This window comes from Prionailurus bengalensis, chromosome A1 (genome assembly GCF_016509475.1).
Source record: "Prionailurus bengalensis isolate Pbe53 chromosome A1, Fcat_Pben_1.1_paternal_pri, whole genome shotgun sequence".
NCBI lineage: Eukaryota > Metazoa > Chordata > Mammalia > Carnivora > Felidae > Prionailurus > Prionailurus bengalensis.
In genome coordinates this window covers 7844520-7862305 of record NC_057343.1, presented here as the reverse complement: position 1 = coordinate 7862305, position 17786 = coordinate 7844520, and the positions used below count along the sequence as shown (strand labels likewise).

Genomic DNA, 17786 nt, shown 5'->3' with positions numbered 1-17786 from the left:
ATTTAAAAAAAGAAAAAAACAAACACAAAAACGAACCTACCTCATAGTCTGCATAACGTTTCTGGAGGACGTGGGGGGAAGGGTACTCTTCACCTGTATAGTAAATCACCCAAGTACTGAATCAGAGGCTAGCCATATCTTCTTCCGAAACTACACTGTAAGCCATGTGTTCTATAGAAATGTTTGGGTAGAACTAGGTACTTTGTGAATAGCAAGTTCTGGTATCTGCATTCTCAGTACCCAAAATGGATCCAAGTAGGCACTGAGCGGATATCTGGTAAACTAATGAATAAACCTGCCACCAACAATTCCTCCAAACACACAGGAAATGTTCGGCCTTTTAAATCCTGGACATAAGACAAACTTAACCTCGTGAAATGAACTGGTACCCCCCAAAAGGCCAAACTTCTCTGTAATTCTTTATTAAAAATATTGCTGTACACATAGAGACTGAAAACAGGATTAAAGATGAATAACCCATATTGGGGTCATGACATTAGAACTTAACATACTGGTGCTTTTAGGGAAGTTGTTGACATCCAAACCACAGAACCAAGGTCAAAAGCAAAATACAAAGGTACCCTCAAAAATATTTACAATGAAGTAAATACACTAACAGAATTTAAAATAGGTACAAAAAATTGAAATGACCAACGTTACATGATTTCAAGGGTTGTCCTTTCTGTGCTTTGATCTGTCATAACAGGAAGGTGTGGGAAGTTTGTATCCTTAATTTGACTAGTCTCAGATATTACAATCTTCCTATGAATTAAAAAGACTAACTTTTAGACAACCTCTTAAGTGGAATTACACTATGGAAAAGAGGGCTCCCCCAAAAAACACCTAAGCAGAACTAATAAGAGTTCTACTGGAAACCATTCCCAATAAAAACTAAGTGAAAAATAAATATAAAACAAAGCTTAAAAAAAAAGATGTATTACCTGACACCAACTGTTTTCTGGCCGACAATATTTACTCATGAAAACAGATCAGCTGTCCACCTTTATATTCAAGCCAAGTCCTGAGGTTACTAGGGGCTGAAGCAAACTAGCACTTAGGATGCAAACATTCTTGGGTTTGTGATTTGAACCTGCCTTGCAGAGGGAAGTTTGCTGGTCGGTACAGGATGAGAAATTCAAGCCCTATTTTACCCCTGCCCTTCCTTATTAGCTTTCACAAAACATTGGTCCACAAATTAAATTTTCAAAAAGTTCCCAGACCCCAAAACTAAAATAGATGATCCCCTTTCATTTTCAAAGAAAACAATATTGGAAAAAATCTCCAGCCCGCTTATAAATTAAGCATTTCATATTTCTTCTAGAATACAAGTAGTTCTTTTTTGTACAAAAGAATCACAATATGATTTGTCAAAAAACATATAAAAAGACAGCTGCTCTTCCTCAAATACATGAGCTAATGATAAAAGACTTTTGCATGTTAATGTCTCCAAGTTCTGGTTCCTTTTACATAAAAAAAGAACATTATGGTGGCAAATGTTAATTATCCTTTGAACAGGGAACATTATGTTCTCGTAAAATCCATCCAGATCAAATGCAGTAATTGATTTTCTTTTGAACTCAACAACTGATGCTACCAAACGTGGACTCAGACACACTTGTTAAAATGTGGAAAGCATGTCTTTAGTCTTCAAAGCTTTCAGGTGAAGAGAGGTGTTTTTTTCTTGATGCGAATCTCAAGGCAGAGAAAATCATTTTAAAGCTTATAAAAAGTGGACAGAGAAATATTAAAAACTTCTCTGAAAACTACAAATATGAGCAATTATTAAAATTGAAGACCGTAACATCAGTTGCAAGTGCTTGGAAGTCTTTCCTGACCTTCTGAGTTTCCACGTTTTCTTCATAGCTGCATGGTGAGCACCCGGTGCTAGTAAAACATTCAGTGCTGGGAAAGGAGACAGAGTCTTCATTACTGTGTTTCTGTGAAAGAAAACTCCTATGTATTTGGCAGTCTTCAGTATCAAAGAGTAGGTGTGTCATTAACTAGAAATTCCACGAATACCCAAGTTTGGCAACAACTGCACGTCCAAATATTAAGAAAGTTAAGAGGAGGAAAGTTCCAAACTTTTGAGATTGACTTATTCAGGAATATCCCACATAGTGAAGTTATTATCAAAAGTACTATTACTTTGGGCTAAGCAGTGACTGCAAAGGCACAGCAGATTGTTATCCCTCCAGATTCAGGCTGTAAAACTTCAGAAAGCTCTCGATGCCAGACCACTGCTGTGTTTCGTTCACCTTCCGAACAGTGTCTCTGTGTCTGTATCCAGTGTAAAGTACCATAATAAAGCTGTGGTTCCGAGAACAGAACTTTATACAAAAAAAGCAAACTGGAAATAATCTAAAGCAATATACTCCTGAACTTCAGGCCTTGAACGCAATTTACCTTTTTTCCCATTAAAAAAAAAAAAAAGTTGCATAAATGTTAAGTATGTCTGACGAGCAGGGAAACACCTTTTTAAGAAAAGACTCTGGATGAATCTGGAGCCCAGAGCTCTGTGTGCTCCTGTGTGTAAGTTCCTGTGTATCCAATCCTTAGTCATAAAGGATCTAAGTCTACTAATAGGGGAGTTCGTATCCAACAATCCACTGATCTCTCTTTTGTCTGTTCTTAAAAACAAAACAAAACAAAAACCCAAAAATCTCCACTTGAACTAACAGCGGTGGCATACAGAGCTTGCATCCAATACTCTTACAAGGATTATACACCATACGGTGCTTCTGTGAAACCATTTACCTGGTCCATTACGTCCGTCAGGGCAACCCATCCCCCAAAGAGCAAATTCTGCAACCCTCAGTGACAAAAATGCTGCCCATCGTTGTTTCCCAAAAATGTCCTTGCAATAAGTTTCCCTTAATACGTAAGTATACAATGTGGCAAAAGTTCCAAGATCAGAAAAAAGTCTTTAAAAAATTAAAATTAGTGCATATACAAGTGGAAAAACACAACGGCTGGAGCGCCATCCGCCTGGTGGCGCTCCTTGATCTAAAGTATTCTTCACAGATCCGGCCCCCGTGGCAGCCACAGCTCTAGGCTAAGTGGGACATTCTTCCTTTCGAGTAGCAGTGTACCTGACTGAAGTGCAAGCAGCCTGCTCATCTCCTGTCGGGTTTCCCAAAGGTGGAAGGAGAGGATGGGACCCGTTCAGCTGGAGTGCAATTTGCTATCGGGTAAGGTCCTCAGCCGTGTCCTGCGTGCTTTTTCAGCCAATACTACAACTGCCCATTCGCAGCTGCAATCAGTTCCTGGAAAGTGTTTTCAAAGCAGCGCTTTAAGTCACTGTAAGTCACCACAAGTACGCTCTTCTCGTCTCTGGAAATGAGGCTTATTTTTTCTGGCACGCCAGCATCTAACTGAAACAGACGGAGACACAAAACACGAAGTTCATACCAGGCAGAAGACAGTCCACTTTATCTATTTTAGGACAACTTTTGCCACACTGACAAATATTTTAAAAATTTCTGTGCTGTTCCCTTCTAGATACGCACGCTCGTCAGTGTGCACACTTCTCCACTGGGATGTTTTTTAAGCAGTCCTGTGTTTCCACCTAGCTTCCATACTTCATACTTGTTTGCATTATATTCCATCATTTAATTATTCCCCCAATACTTTCCGTTTTTGTCATTCTGTTTTGTTTTGTAAAGTAAGCTCCACGCCCAATGTGGGGCTTGAACTCATGACCCAGAGATCAAGAGCCACGTGCTCTACCAACCGGGCCAGCCAGGTGCCCCAATATATTCCAGCTTTTTGGCATGACGAATTCTAGTGCGACGAACCCACTCGTCTACTTAATTTTTTTTCTTCCGTGGAATTACTTCCTTAGGAGAAATACTTACAAATATCGACAATGAGCCAAAAAGTACAAATAATTTTATAGCTGAACACACAGGGCTAAACTGCTTTCCAAAGGGTATCAGAAACCACTGATTGATGAGTTGTACCAATTTACAAGCAGCTCCATATCAAATGCACGCCTTGATATTTTTATTTACATTTTCAGGTATTACCAGATGTTTTCATACATTTACGTATGTTACTTCCACTTGTGGGAATGCCAGTTTATGCTCTTTACCCATTTATCTGTCAAGATTTGGTAGTAATATTTTAATGAGGTCTTTATAAAGCATTTATACTAATCCTTAGTCCATTAAATAATTTTTCAGTTTTCAGGTTAGTTTTCAATGTACAATTTCCTTCCTTTACACTAATTCATTCATTAAAATGTTTACAAGTTACTAATTCCGAACGTTCACACTTTCAAATCCCTTTACCAGCTTAATTTGTTGTAATCCCCACCAAAATACGCTGTGTAAAATTTTAATTTTTAGATCACAATATGGCCATCCATGCTTTTTAATTTGTTACACTCTTCCCAAACTTAGAAAATTACCACATTTTCAGATTTGGGATAAATTTTATTTACTCCTAGTTATTTTATGAAGTCAAACAGAATTTTCAAGTTTTTAATTATCCTCACATTCATTAAATAATCTTCACTTCAGATACCTATCTGTCCATGGCTTGATTTCACAGGATCTAGCTGTCAGTTTAACTAGTGCTACGTATTTTTAATTACTGGTGCTCTGATACATGGATACCATTTTCTAAACTCTGGTAGAATTTTAAGAAAAATGTTTTCCCCTTAAGGGAAAGGGCAAACAAATACATGTCATGCTAGATTAGTTCAATGGTACATTCGGTTTGTTCTGTCTTAATGTCGATTATTGACAACACTCTCTTTAAAGGGTTTTAAGGAAATTCAAACAAGGCAAAGGAGTGCTTAAAAACAAAAACCATATTCTCCCTGAACAGTCAGCACACTGAACACGAACAATTCTACACCATGTGCCATGAGGCACTTTCTCCTCTAGTACTTGTAACTGAGGGACAGTTTAGACCAGGGGTCAGCAAATAAACTGACCAGGGGTCAGTTTCCATAAAGATGGCCAGACAGTAAATGCCTTAAATTTCAGGGCCGCATACAGTCTCTGTCACATATTCTTTCTAGTTTTGCTTCTGCTATTTGTTTTCAGTCTTTTGAAAATGTAAAAAAAATTCTTAACTTGCAGGCGCTACAAAACAAAAACAAAAACAAAAAAAAAACGCAAACAAAAACAAAAAAACAGGCTGTCTGTCTGCCCAGTTTGCAGACCCTTGAGATTTAGATATAAACCTACATACAAAGACTAATGTTTACTTCTGGAGACCCATTCTACACTCTGTAATTCCAAGTAATTCATAAGGAAAATGCATTCCTTCCTTCCTCTGTGAACCGTTTCTCTCCTAGCCCTTTCAAAAACAAAAGTTCACCTCTCCAGTGAATTTATGACGTGTCTCCATCTACTTAGTTCATGTCATCACCTAATTCTCCACTTAGAACACTGGGCCTACTGTGCTTTTATTATTGCAATATTGTATTACTATGCCCACAGTGAACAGTAAATGAACAGATAACATGTAGGGACATCCAACATGAGACTCACAAGAAAGCACTTCAACTGTTAAAAAAATACTTAAACATAAAATGTTTGTTTTTCCCACCCACTGCTTTTGTGACGTTTTATCACAATAAGATCCACGATGAAAAAGTCTATAATTATTCATGAAGATGTCAAAAAGGCCTGCCAAGTCTAGAAACTGTTATTAAGTAGATACACCTAATAATTATTAATAAAATGTCATTTGGCTACAGAGAATACATCTAACTTCTTAAGTCTCTTAGTATTTATAGAAAACACAACTTTGCATTGTGATCTTAAAAATCCAGATACAAATTACCTTGTTAAGACAAGAAATGATATGACTGAGGTCAATCCAAGGGGCACCCGCTTCTGTCACCTGATGGAAAAGATGATCCCTAAAGAGTTTCAACAGATAACGGTCTCCAGTCTCCGACCAGGTAGGATCCTTCTGAAACCTGGGGGAAGGTAATATTTTACCTCAGTAACTCATGCTGTATGCCACATGGCTATGTTGATTCTTCAGACTCAACACTAGTTTGATTGTTTTCTCTGATAAATAAGTACCATTTGTGTGTCTGTGTCCGTGTATGTAGTGTTTTATGGGTTTTTTTTTTAATCCTCCAAAAGTTATAGGGAGGCTAAAAAAATTGGCCTTTTTCAAATTTTATGTGCCAACTGCCAAATATTAAAAAAATAACTTCACGGGGCCCCTGGGTGGCTCAGTCAGTTAAGCCTCTGACTCTTGATCTCGCCTCCGGTCTTGATCTCACAGTTCCTGAGATCGGGCTCTGTGATGACAGCAGGGAGCCTCCTTGGGATTATCGACTTCTCCCTCTGCCCCTCCCTTGCTTGGGTGCTCTAAGTAAATAAATAAACTTTAAAAAAATAATAATTTCATAGAACATGAAAGTACATGAAACCCAGTTTCTATTTCTTAAGGGTAACCGACCCTTACACACTCCTATTTTATAATCACTTCCTTAGGTAAATGGAGGGAAAAGAAAATGTCTTTAAAAATCTTTAGAAATAAGTTGAAAGAGATTATTCTTTTCCTCTTCTCACCTTTAGGATATAGAGTAGAGAGGTAAGATCAGATCTTCTACTTTACTGGCAGCAAAAAATAGAAAAATGTTTAAGGAAACAAAAAGCGGGTAGATTTTGGTTTCCTACCATCATGAGCGGATGTGAGAATGAGCTGTGAAGAACCAGAGAACTGACCAGACGATCAGTTAGTGTCCAGGGACCTCTGGAACTTACGATCCAGTGAGGAAAACAGATGTTCAAAGAACCAAACATGTTTTAAGTGCATATTTTGACAATGCCATTAAGAAAGAGGGAAACGGTAGGGAACGTGAATTCACCTAGGAGGACAAAGAAGGCTCTCCAGAGGAAGCAGTGGATGTTCCTCCCAGAGGAAGGACACCCTAGTCAGAGGCATCGGTATTTGCAAGGACAGAGCATGCCGCACTTCAGAAACTTAACAAAGGTCAGTGTGGGTGGAAGGGGCTGAGGGGAGGAAAAGAGAGAGGCCAAGAGAGGGACAGAGAGTAAGAGCAAGGAGGGGGAAGAGAAAAGACCAGGGCAAAGAGGGACAGAAGGCAAGACAGGGGAGAAGAAAATTAAAAGAAAAAAAAAAGACATATCTGAAGCAAAGATAAGAAGAGAGAGATCAGGCTGTGCAGTCTTGGTTAAAAAACTAGGTGTTTCCTAAGAACGAGATGGAGGGGCACCTGGGTGGCTAAGTCAGTGAAGCATCCTTGGTTTTGGCTCAGATCACGATCTCACAGTGTGCAGGGCTGCGCACTGACAATGCAGAGCCTGCTTGGGATTCTCTCTCTCTCTGCTCCTCCCTCCCACACACTCTTTCTCTCTCTCTCTCTCTCTCTCTCTCAAAGTTAATAAATAAACTTAAAAACAGATGGAAAGCCCACCATTTGGGTTTAAACACAATCCTAAGAGTTCTGCAAAGATCGCTCCAGGGACCGTCCATTAAAACGCTAATTAAACACATCCATTTATCTCTGTTTCCTCTCAAAACCCCACCAAATTGGCAATGAATGTCTAACAAAGGATATAATAAACACACAAGGACAAAGTGATCAGAAGCAACAAAAGAAGAAAAATCCACGAAGAAAAATTGGAAAGATGAAAAACAGGCCGGTAAGTGGTATGATGGGCTGACTTGAAGAAAACAGAAGGCACAAGAAGGGGAAGCCACAGAAGGGGGCCATCGCCGTGAGGCCAGGCAGGGAAATCATTAGGTACTACTGAAAGCGCAGTATGGGCTCAAGGTGGACACAGCAGAATTGACGGAAAATTCTGTAAATAACAAGTAGATAACCTCTCTCCCATCCCTGCTTCCATTTCTGCTCTGCAGAAATTTTCCAGAAAAGGTACCGGAAATCTCTCTAGACAGGGTGAACAAAGACGCTCCCGCCCCAGGGTGCCAAGAAGGGCAAGCGATGGCAGGTGAGACCATTCAGTCAACGCCTCGTGGCTACTCGGCCATCCGAAGCTTGACCACGAATTTATACTACAGACAGAAGGTTGGAAGGTTATTTTCCGGATGCTAACTTGCCCAAGGGAAATTCTGACACTTAAGAGTATACCAAAAACAAACAAAAATTATACATCACAGCATCACACTGCTTTACCACACATTCTACAATCTCTGACACCACCAGGAACTTATCAGTCGCTTTTTAGATGAAATTCTTTAAATTTCTTTAAAATTGTATTTACTTAGCTTTTTAGTAATTTCCACACCCAACGCAGGGCTTGAACTGACGACCCCAAGATCAAGAGTCGCATACGCTTCTCACTGAGCCAGCCAAGTACCCCCCAAAAGATTACTTTCAACATGAACACATAGCCAGGATCAGAAATCCACTGGAGAATGAAACAGAAGAAACTCATTTCCTATGAGACACTGCAGGGAACAGAACAAAACTTAGAACAACAACAACAAAAAACCTAACCAAAATCTGTAAGTGAGACTCTTGCACAAACAAGAATTAGATGCTGTAAGACAGAAACATTTAGAGAGGGGCGCCTGGGTGGCTCAGCCGGTTGAGCGTCCAACTTCAGCTCAGGTCAGGATCTCATGGCTCGTAAGTTTGAGCCCCGCATCAGGCTCACAGCTGCCAACACAGAGCCGGCTTCTGATCCTTTGCACTCCACTCTCTGTCTCTGCCCCTCCCCCAATCATGCTCGTTCGCTCTCTCCCTCCCTCTCTCTCTCTCTCTCTCAAAAATGAGTGAACATTAAAGAAAAGCATTTAGAAAACAGAAAGTTCTTGAAAATTAAAATTATGACAGCAGAAGCTTAAAAATTCGAAGGATTGGGAAAAAACCTTTATTTTTAGACAAAGTAAGTTGAGATAATTACCTCAAAAGTAGAACAAAAAAATACAGTACAGAAAACAGAAGAGAATATTAGAAAATTAATGACGATGGTCTAATATCTGAGTAACAGGAATCCCAAAGAGAGAAGCTATGAAAGAAACAATGAAGACAACTTCTCAGAGCCGAAGGACCTACGTTTCCAAGATTAAAAGGGCCTGCCCACCCTGCTGATTCATCAGAATGAATAAAAAACCCTACACCAAGGCATCTCACTGTGCATTTCTGAACATCAATAAAGAGAAGATCCTAAAAGCACAGAGGAAGGGGAAGGGTTTGAAAAGAAAATAGATTTGAATCCGGAAGTTAAAAGACAGCGGAGCAAAGCTTCAACTTCTGGCAGAAATTATCACTACTATTACTTAGCTATGTACTAGAGATACTAGCTAACACAATCACTCCAAAGCAACTGAAACTATCGAAATTAGAAAGTAGGAAATGTAACTACAATTATTTGAAGATATGACTCTGTATCAGGGAAACCCAAGAAATCTAGCGAAAAACTATCCAAACACTAAGGTTATCTGGGCACAAATTTTACAGAAATTGATAAATTTCACGTGTACCGATAATAGGCAATCTAAGAAGAAAGAATGGCAGGGGTGGGGGGAAGGGAGGGGATTCCCATTTACAACAGCAACAAGAAAAAAAATACCTAGTAAACTTAGTGTGCCACAACAACATAAGAACAACTTAAGCACTGAAGGACAGACAGTAAAGTAGGTGTGAATGAATTCAACGATATATACCATTGTCGTGGTTACGAAACTCAACATCTACAAACACATATGCTCCTTAAGTTAGTAATAAACATGTCATCTTATAAAATAAAAATACCACCAGGTTTATAGATTTTTTTTAACTAAAAAAGCTGATTCTAGAATTTATACAGAAAATTAAACAGTTTTAGGAAACAAAGAACAATGAAATGAAGCTGAGAAAGAATGAACACTACCAGATTTTAAAATGTCATCCAAAAAAAAAAAAGTTAGTCATGAAGGGGTGCCTGGTTAGCTCAATCAGTTAAGCAACCATGCTTGGGATTCTCTCTCTCCTTCCCTCCCTCCCTCTCTCTCTCTCTCTCTGCCCCTCCCCTGCTCACTTGCTTACTCACTCTCTCTCAATAAATAAGCAAACATTCAAAAGAAATGACAGTCATTCAAACATTAATGTGAAAGAAGTACTGTCTTAAACCAGTGGGGAAAAGCTAGACTATTCAATAAATAGCTTTTGGGCCACTGGAGAGTCTTCTGAGAGGGAAGGGTGGGGGAGCTGAATACATACTTTATATCCTATAAAGATTCCAAATACATAAAAATTTAATATGGGAAAAAAATAAAACCGTAAGTACACTAGAAGAAACAATGAGAAAGTTCCCGTAGAAAAGGCCTTTCTAACTATGATTCAAAACCCAAAAGGATAAAAGAAGTTTGATCAATTACACTATGTATACAAATGTCTGCATGGAAAAAAAAAACTGAGCAGTCAAAAGAGAAATGACAAATTAAAAAGAAAATGATCAAAAAGGACAAATCTCTCCAGCTCCTATAAATCAAAACGACAGACAATTCAACTGGAAATAAAAATGAGCCAACAATACGAACAAAGAAAAAAAAGGAAGCAGAAACAGATCAAAAACATAAAAATGACAAGCAACATGCTCATTAAGAGTAAATACAAAATAAAACTGCACTGAGATTCAATTTCGCATCCATCAGGCAGACAAAAATCCACAAGCTTGAAGAAGTACTGTTGGTAAAAGGCTCTCTGCAGGGGTTTACGGTCACATATCCACAGACCTAACAACCACAACTGGGTCTACTTTATGCACACGTACAATTAAGTATGCAGAAGTCAGTCCCTGCAGCACTGATTGTACCAGCAAAACAGTAAAAACAACTCAAATGCCTACTGATCAGGAACTAGAGCAATAAATTACAGCATGTCCACAGAATGGACTATTACATGGCTATAAATTATGGAGGCACAGCATAGTGGTTCAGAGCATGGACTCTGGAACCATACTGTCTGGATTTGAATTCTGGCTCAGATGCTCACTTATTATGTGACCCTGGAAAAGGTATTTCACCTCTCTATGCCCACACATCTCTGTTAATCGAGAAGACTAATAGTACCTGTATCACAAGGTAGTTACGAGGATTGAGTTGGGACATATTTGTAAACTATTGAGAATAGTGTTTGGTTATACACTAAACATACCTAAACAAAAAGATTTCCAAAATATAGTTAATAAGGAAAAAGGAACATACAGAACACTGCATGGTTTACAATTTGTATATATTAAAAAGTGAGGAGGGGATGAAAGGAATTAAGAATGTATCATTGTAACTCAGGAAGAATATAAAATAAAGATTAGTGGGAGAAAAGGGAGAGACTGGGGATGTTACAGGTATGAGAGATTTTTTTCCCACTGCAAACCCTTTTCTACGTTTTAAAAAACTGGTTCATATTAACCTATTCAAAATTAATAAAAAGAATTTTCCAAGGACAGTCTAGAATTTTATACCCAGTTATACTGTCAATAAGTGTAAAAATAGAATAAAGATATTTTCAGACTTACAAAGACTCAAAAAACTCACCTTTCTCAGCAAGCTACAGGAGGATGTGCTCCAATAAATCAAAAGAATAAATCAAGGAAAAAAGCAAGAAACAGGGTATCCAACACAAAGGGAGAGACAATGAGAATTCCCAGGATAATAGTGAAGGGAAGCTCCAGTTCTAAAGTGTGAGTGTGAGCAGGCTTAGAGCTCAACCAGCCCAGATAGGAACAGAAGGACAGAGGCTCCGGGGGCAATTTCTCTAAGGGGGAGAAGAAAAAAGGAACTGATAGGTTACCTATTTTGACCATATGGGAAGGTGTTTCGTAACTCTGGCAAAAAGTCTGGAATAAAGTGGTGGTCAATATGTTTTCATTTGCTTATTAGAGTTCTATAATAAGGCAATTATTAACCCGAGGAAAACAAAAATCAAAAAACAAAATACAAAAGAAAGGAAATATAGTCATGGTTTACTCTGTGGTGCAGCTATGAACAGTATTTACCCCGTTATACTAATGTCAACACTTTTAACTCAAAACTTATGGGTTCAATGGTAGAATGTGAGTGAGTGAGTGAGTGAGTGAGTGTGCATGTTTGGTTAAGGAAAGGGGGTATGAAAGATAAAGCCTCATCCTACACAGGACAAAGTCATTAGCTGAGTTAAATACTTAAAAAAAAAAAAAAAATCAAGCAATAGTATCATAAGCATATTATTTTTAAATAAAGAGAAAAATGCCAGAAGAAACAACTTGAAGGGTTTTTGGGGGGTTTGTTGTTGTTGTTGTCATCTTCTCTTCATTTAGAAACATTGTCAGGGAAAATACAAATTGAGTTTTGTAACTGTGAAGAAAGGTAAGTGAATATGAATTTTGTCGTCAAAAACAAAATCCCTCAAGCGGTATTTATGTGTCACCTATCTCTATCAACAGAGGTAACATTCCTGAAACAGAACTTACACTACAGTGAAAGTAGCTATAATACTGTTCAACCTGTCTTTGACAGTTACTATTTAGTACAGACGTCAACTCTCCTTTCTTGAACGTACGATAAACTTTAACTTACAAATGAGGCAGAACTAAATGACAAATAATGAAGGGTGGCAAGGCCTTTCCAGTGTCACCGATATGACAGCTGTATGTATTGTTTAAGTGATGTTCTTAAATAGAAGATAAGGGGCATGCAACAATTAGACATGTCTGAAATCTCTAATCTGACTAAGGTAAACTGAACTGAGCAAGCTTCAAAAAGGAGACAGGGTAGAGGCTGTACTGACAGTCATAAAATGTTCCCTCATGCCCAAACCACAATCGAGCTTTCTAACAGTCTCTTTTCTGTATGGGTATGTGTGTATGGAATCCCTAAGAACAACCACATCTAGGCTGCAGTTAAAAAAGAGCATCCTAATGGCTACCAACAGGCTTAAGGTCACTTCACATGAGAATTTTTCTCTTTCCAAATAAAACCAGTAAGAATCAGGTATACTCATTCTTGTTAGTGCATTTGACTGAAATCATATTGTAAAATACTGTAAATCCTTACTCCGGCCTCTCATTGATTGTTCCCAATTTTGCTAGAAGCCTAAACAGTCTTCCATTTTGAACCTCCTATAAGACATTTTAAAAAGAGAGAGAATGTTAATATTCCAGCAAAATTTTATGAACTTGGTATCCTACACCAATATTACCTTTAAACCGTAAACCCTAATATCCCCACCTTTTGGTAATCATTTTGAATGTAACATGTCCATTTCATTCAATATTAATACTCAAGATGATCATGCAGCTGGCCATTTTTAAGAATGGTTAAAGTTACGTGGGAAAAAAAAAAAAAATCAAGATTCTGTCAGTTAACTGGAGCAAAGCCACAAACAAAAAGCAGAACCCAAATGCCCAGAGGACATAAGAAATTAAAAAAAAATTTTTTTTAAGTTAAAAAATATCTGTAAACAGTCCTGGCCAATTCGGCACAAAAATTACTGTTTTCTAACTCTTTGCACATACAGATGTCATTGTATATATCTTTTTTTAACTCTTTACCTTTGCAAGGTCTTCCTCTATGACATCATTTCTCATTTGAGCAGCATCCAACTGAGTATAAAATCGAGCACCAATCATGGGCATGATGTCATTTACACTTCGCATCCTGTTTTGGTCAGTCAACAAATACCTAGCGAAAATAAAGAATCACCTGAATGCCAAATGTGCAATTTAATTTTTTTTTAATTTTTAAAAAATGTTTTATTTATTCTTGAGAGAGAGAGAGAGCGAGAGCGAGAGCGAGAGAGAGAGAGCGAGAGCGAGAGAGAGAGAGAGAGAGAGCGCGCGCGCACGCATGAGCAGGGGAAGGGCAAAGTGAGAAAAGGACACAGAACCGGAAGCAGGCTCCAGGCTGCCAGCACAGAGCCCGACACGGGGCTTGAACTCACTCACCAGCCGTGGCGAGATCATGACCTGAGCCGGAGTCGCATACTCAACCGACTGAGCCACCCAAGCGCCCCTCAAATTATGCAATTTAAAAAAACAAACACGACACACAAGCACATAGCTATCGCTGCTGCCGTCACAGAAGTGTATACAATTTGAAAAGATTTTTTTCATCAAGTCAACCTCACTTTTAAGCGTTGATGATTTCTCTGGGAAATTTTAAGAGCCAATGGAAGAAACTGTAAACATGTCTCTTTCTCTACAGCTTTGCTATTATGAAAATGAAAAAGGGAAGTTGAGTAGGGTTACACTTCACCATTTGCATTCTCAAACCCTTCCTTACAATAGTGGGACACGTAAAGACTGTTACAAGCTTTTTTGGAGGGGTGAAATAGGGGGCGGCTGTAGGTGAAGAGATTTTTCCATTTGCTCTTCAAAATAATTTGTGTCGGGGCGCCTGGGTGGCTCAGTCGGTTGAGCGTCCGACTTCGGCTCAGGTCATGATCCCACATCTTGTGGGTTTGAGCCTCACACTGGGCTCAAACAAGGTTCCAACTTTTTAGAAAGGTGCCCTCTGCTCTACAATATCATTTACCAGTTGTCATCATCTATTTATTTCTGAAAAACTGTCACGCACTAACATATATCAGAAGAGGCCAATTTCTCCTACCCTTATAACTGAGGCCAAAAAAACCCCCAAAAAACCAAAAAAATCCGTTTCAAAAAGCGGCCTGCTAGAATACAAAGATGATCATGACCTATTACTGCCTATTCTGACAGGTGAGCCGTTTCCGAACCATCCTTGGGACGGGAGCCTCCTGCTCTCTCTCGCACTCTCTGCTTATAATTCTATCCCATTTTCTTCAGGGGACTTATCGCTACCTGCCAACATCTTATATGTTTCCATGTTTGTTACCTCGTCCCCATTAGGGTGGAAGCTCCAGAAGTTGGGGGGTTTTGTTCATCTTGTTCAAGGTATCTTCAGGGTCTGGCACAGGATAGGCATTCTTTTGTTAAATAAAATCCTCCTGTTGATAATCTATGCCTTAGCTATTTATCTGTAACTACTGACATATTTACATCTAACTACTTAAAGTTATTACAAGCTTTGTGACTTTGGCAAGTTACTTTACCTCTCTAAGCCTCAGTTCTGTCATCTCTAAAATGGAGCTAACTTATAGGGTTATTGGGAAAATTCATTTGTATCAGTTAGAAAGTGCCTGATACATGGTTTACCGCTCTATAAAGTTGTTACTTAGTATGCATGTATGGCTTTTTAATTTACTTTTGATTAAGGGAAATTTCAAACATTCATAAAAGTGGAGAGAACAGTATAACAAACGTCCATGTACCCTTTGCCCAGTTTTGACAATTATTAACGTATGGCTGGCTAGTTTGTAACATTTATATCCTTTACTCTCAACTTTTTAAAAAGGAGGTTTGGAGATTACTACTTTGAGATGTTGCAAATGAAGGCTAGGAATTGCTGCTGTGAAAATACGTGAAACAAATATTTTCACTTGAAAGAGAAATCATGTGAGTATTCCCCAGAAGCAGGCAATCACTGGCTTCCGGTGCTCAGTCACAAGCACGACACTTATGCCAGCGTAACAAAGTACAAGTGGGCAGCCCCATCCTCTAGCCCTCAATTTCGTATCCGGAGCTAGTCCAAAAAGAAACTGAATCCTCCAAGACTACACAGAAAAATCAGAAGGAACAGCTGAAAACTAAGGCACTGAAAAGGACCAATATGCTCCAGCTGCTTCTAGAACGTAACAGAAAAAATTTCGAGAGATACCGTAGCATCTGTTCTCTGCAATCACTTCTAATGACAGTAAGAATTATGGCGGTCCACCCTCTGGAATTCCCCGATGTTAGATGCGTCTGAGACAGGGAGAAGTCCCCCTGCGGTGACAGAAGTCCACAGTGGGGCTCTCCTAAGTCAAATGCATTTCAAGGACTTCTTGGGAGTCTAGAGATCCTGGAGTAGAAGCCTGGGACCCTTACATCCATGCTTTCTGTAATGGCTGTTTTGGCCACAGAATCTGTAACTGGATTGCATCTGAGGTTTATTTATGACAGCTCGCACAAAGAGAACAACCACTCTCTAGAGCAGCACTGTCTGACAGAATTTTCTGAAATGATGGGATATATTAGCCAGAAGCCACATGAAGCTTTTGAGCTCTTGAAATGTGGCCAGTGCAAGATTGATTTCTTTAACTTTATTGTATTTTAATTAAACTAAGTCATATGTAGCTAGTGAATACCAATGCAACCTCAGTGGGTACCCTCTGACCAAACATTTAAAACATGAGTAACTAAACACATTGGTTCATGAATTTATTGAAGGAAATATACACTTAACAATAAAAATAAAGAAATTAAAAGTTCTTTAACTGTGTTTTGCCTGATTTTCAACAGTAGGAACGAAAATAATAAATAGAAGCTCTATTAGAAGGCCTGGGTGGAAAAAAGCTGTCTTATCTCCTACGATCATCACATATGTTTAATTGTATTATTACAACTTACAGAATCAGATTCTTCAGGTCAGAGGAGTAGTTGATTGTCACCAGTTCCATGGCTTTCTGTAAATTCTCTCGCTGAATTCCTGCCAAAGAGTTGCAAGCCAAAGCCAACACAACTTTTCCTAATGATATCAGATCTGCTTGCTGACATGAAAGAATAAATATAACTTTTAATTTTTATTTTATACGTACAAATTTAACACAGTGACACTACTGCCTGCATGGAAAAAGCACCTTTACAAAGAAGCTGCAACACTCAGCACAGGGCTCTCCAATATTGGTGCTCAGAGTCACCTGGGAGCTTGAAGGGGCTTCCCGAGCCTCTCTACCAGAGATTCTCATTCGGTAAGTCTGGGGGAGCAGGCCCAACATTTTTAAAGCACCCAGGTAATTCTGATAAATGTAGTTAGGGCTATACTCTAAGCAATTCATATGCCAGCTACAGAATTGTTGCTTCAAAATTCTTAAAAAAAAATTTATTTAGATAGAGCTGACATTCTTATTATTAACGCTGGTTACCACATATTCACCTGACTACGATCATTACAATCTATAATATGCCCCTCTCTCGCTTTCCATCATGCCCCAAATACAGTGGGAGTTTGAAGAATTATTTGAAGAAAAGTTATTCCATTATTCAGAATGTAACATAACTATTACCTGATTTCGGGGTATGTTCTTTAGAACATCGAGAATGCTGCCAACCCCAATGACGTCCCATCTGCCCTTATTTCCAAATAGCCCATTTTTACTCACATTATAACAGATCTCTGAGCTCTGTAACCACCTGGTTTCTTTTTCTTTCTTTTCTTTTCTTTCTTTCTTCCTCTCTCTCTTTCTTCTTTTTCTTTCTCTATTTACCTATCTATTTTTTTATGATTTACCACTGTGAGGCTTTTGCTCTAAAAGGATTTTCAAAGATAGCTGGCTACATTGAGGTAAGCTCTCTATTACCTGTCTAACTCCAGGAAACAGAATGGTTATCCCAAGTGGCCCTTCTTGGCAGGTAACTATTAATAATTTTATGCCTAGGAGAATGGAATAGCTCCGAGTTAAATAAAATCATTTGAAGTAATTTTAACAGAAAACTTCTGTAAATCTTCAAAATCTGAGACCTGATCTCAAATATTGGGTACATTTAGTGAACACTGGTCTAGTAAAAGGAGTTTTCAAAGCTAGCCACACATTAAAATCACCTGAGGAGCTTAAAGACATCAAACAGAAGAAGTAACCCTGCAGCTATCCCTTCACTCCAATTCTGGTATTGTTAGTCTGGGTTAAGATCTAGGTATTAGTGTTTTTCACAGCTTCCACAACAGTTCTGATAATGAAGTCAGGACGGAGAACCACTGGTTTTGTGGAATGTTTATAGATAGTATAGTTGCAAAACAGGCAAATA

The 17786-nt window shown here is 38.6% G+C and overlaps 1 protein-coding gene across 5 annotated transcripts in view; it reads right to left on the bottom strand.

Moving 5' to 3' along the window:
• Positions 1–406: 406 nt before the first annotated feature.
• Positions 407–17786, bottom strand: part of PAN3 (poly(A) specific ribonuclease subunit PAN3) — a 133810-nt gene continuing 116430 nt past the window's right edge. For all 5 annotated transcript variants that reach the window (XM_043575939.1, XM_043575925.1, XM_043575932.1 and 2 more), the window contains 5 exons: positions 16392–16531; positions 13476–13605; positions 12979–13043; positions 5797–5935; positions 407–3371 (listed from right to left, as the gene is read on the bottom strand). In XM_043575939.1, coding sequence (XP_043431874.1) covers positions 3231–3371; positions 5797–5935; positions 12979–13043; positions 13476–13605; positions 16392–16531 — 615 coding nt within the window. In that variant the 3' untranslated portion in view covers positions 407–3230. The remainder of the gene's footprint in view (positions 3372–5796; positions 5936–12978; positions 13044–13475; positions 13606–16391; positions 16532–17786) is intronic.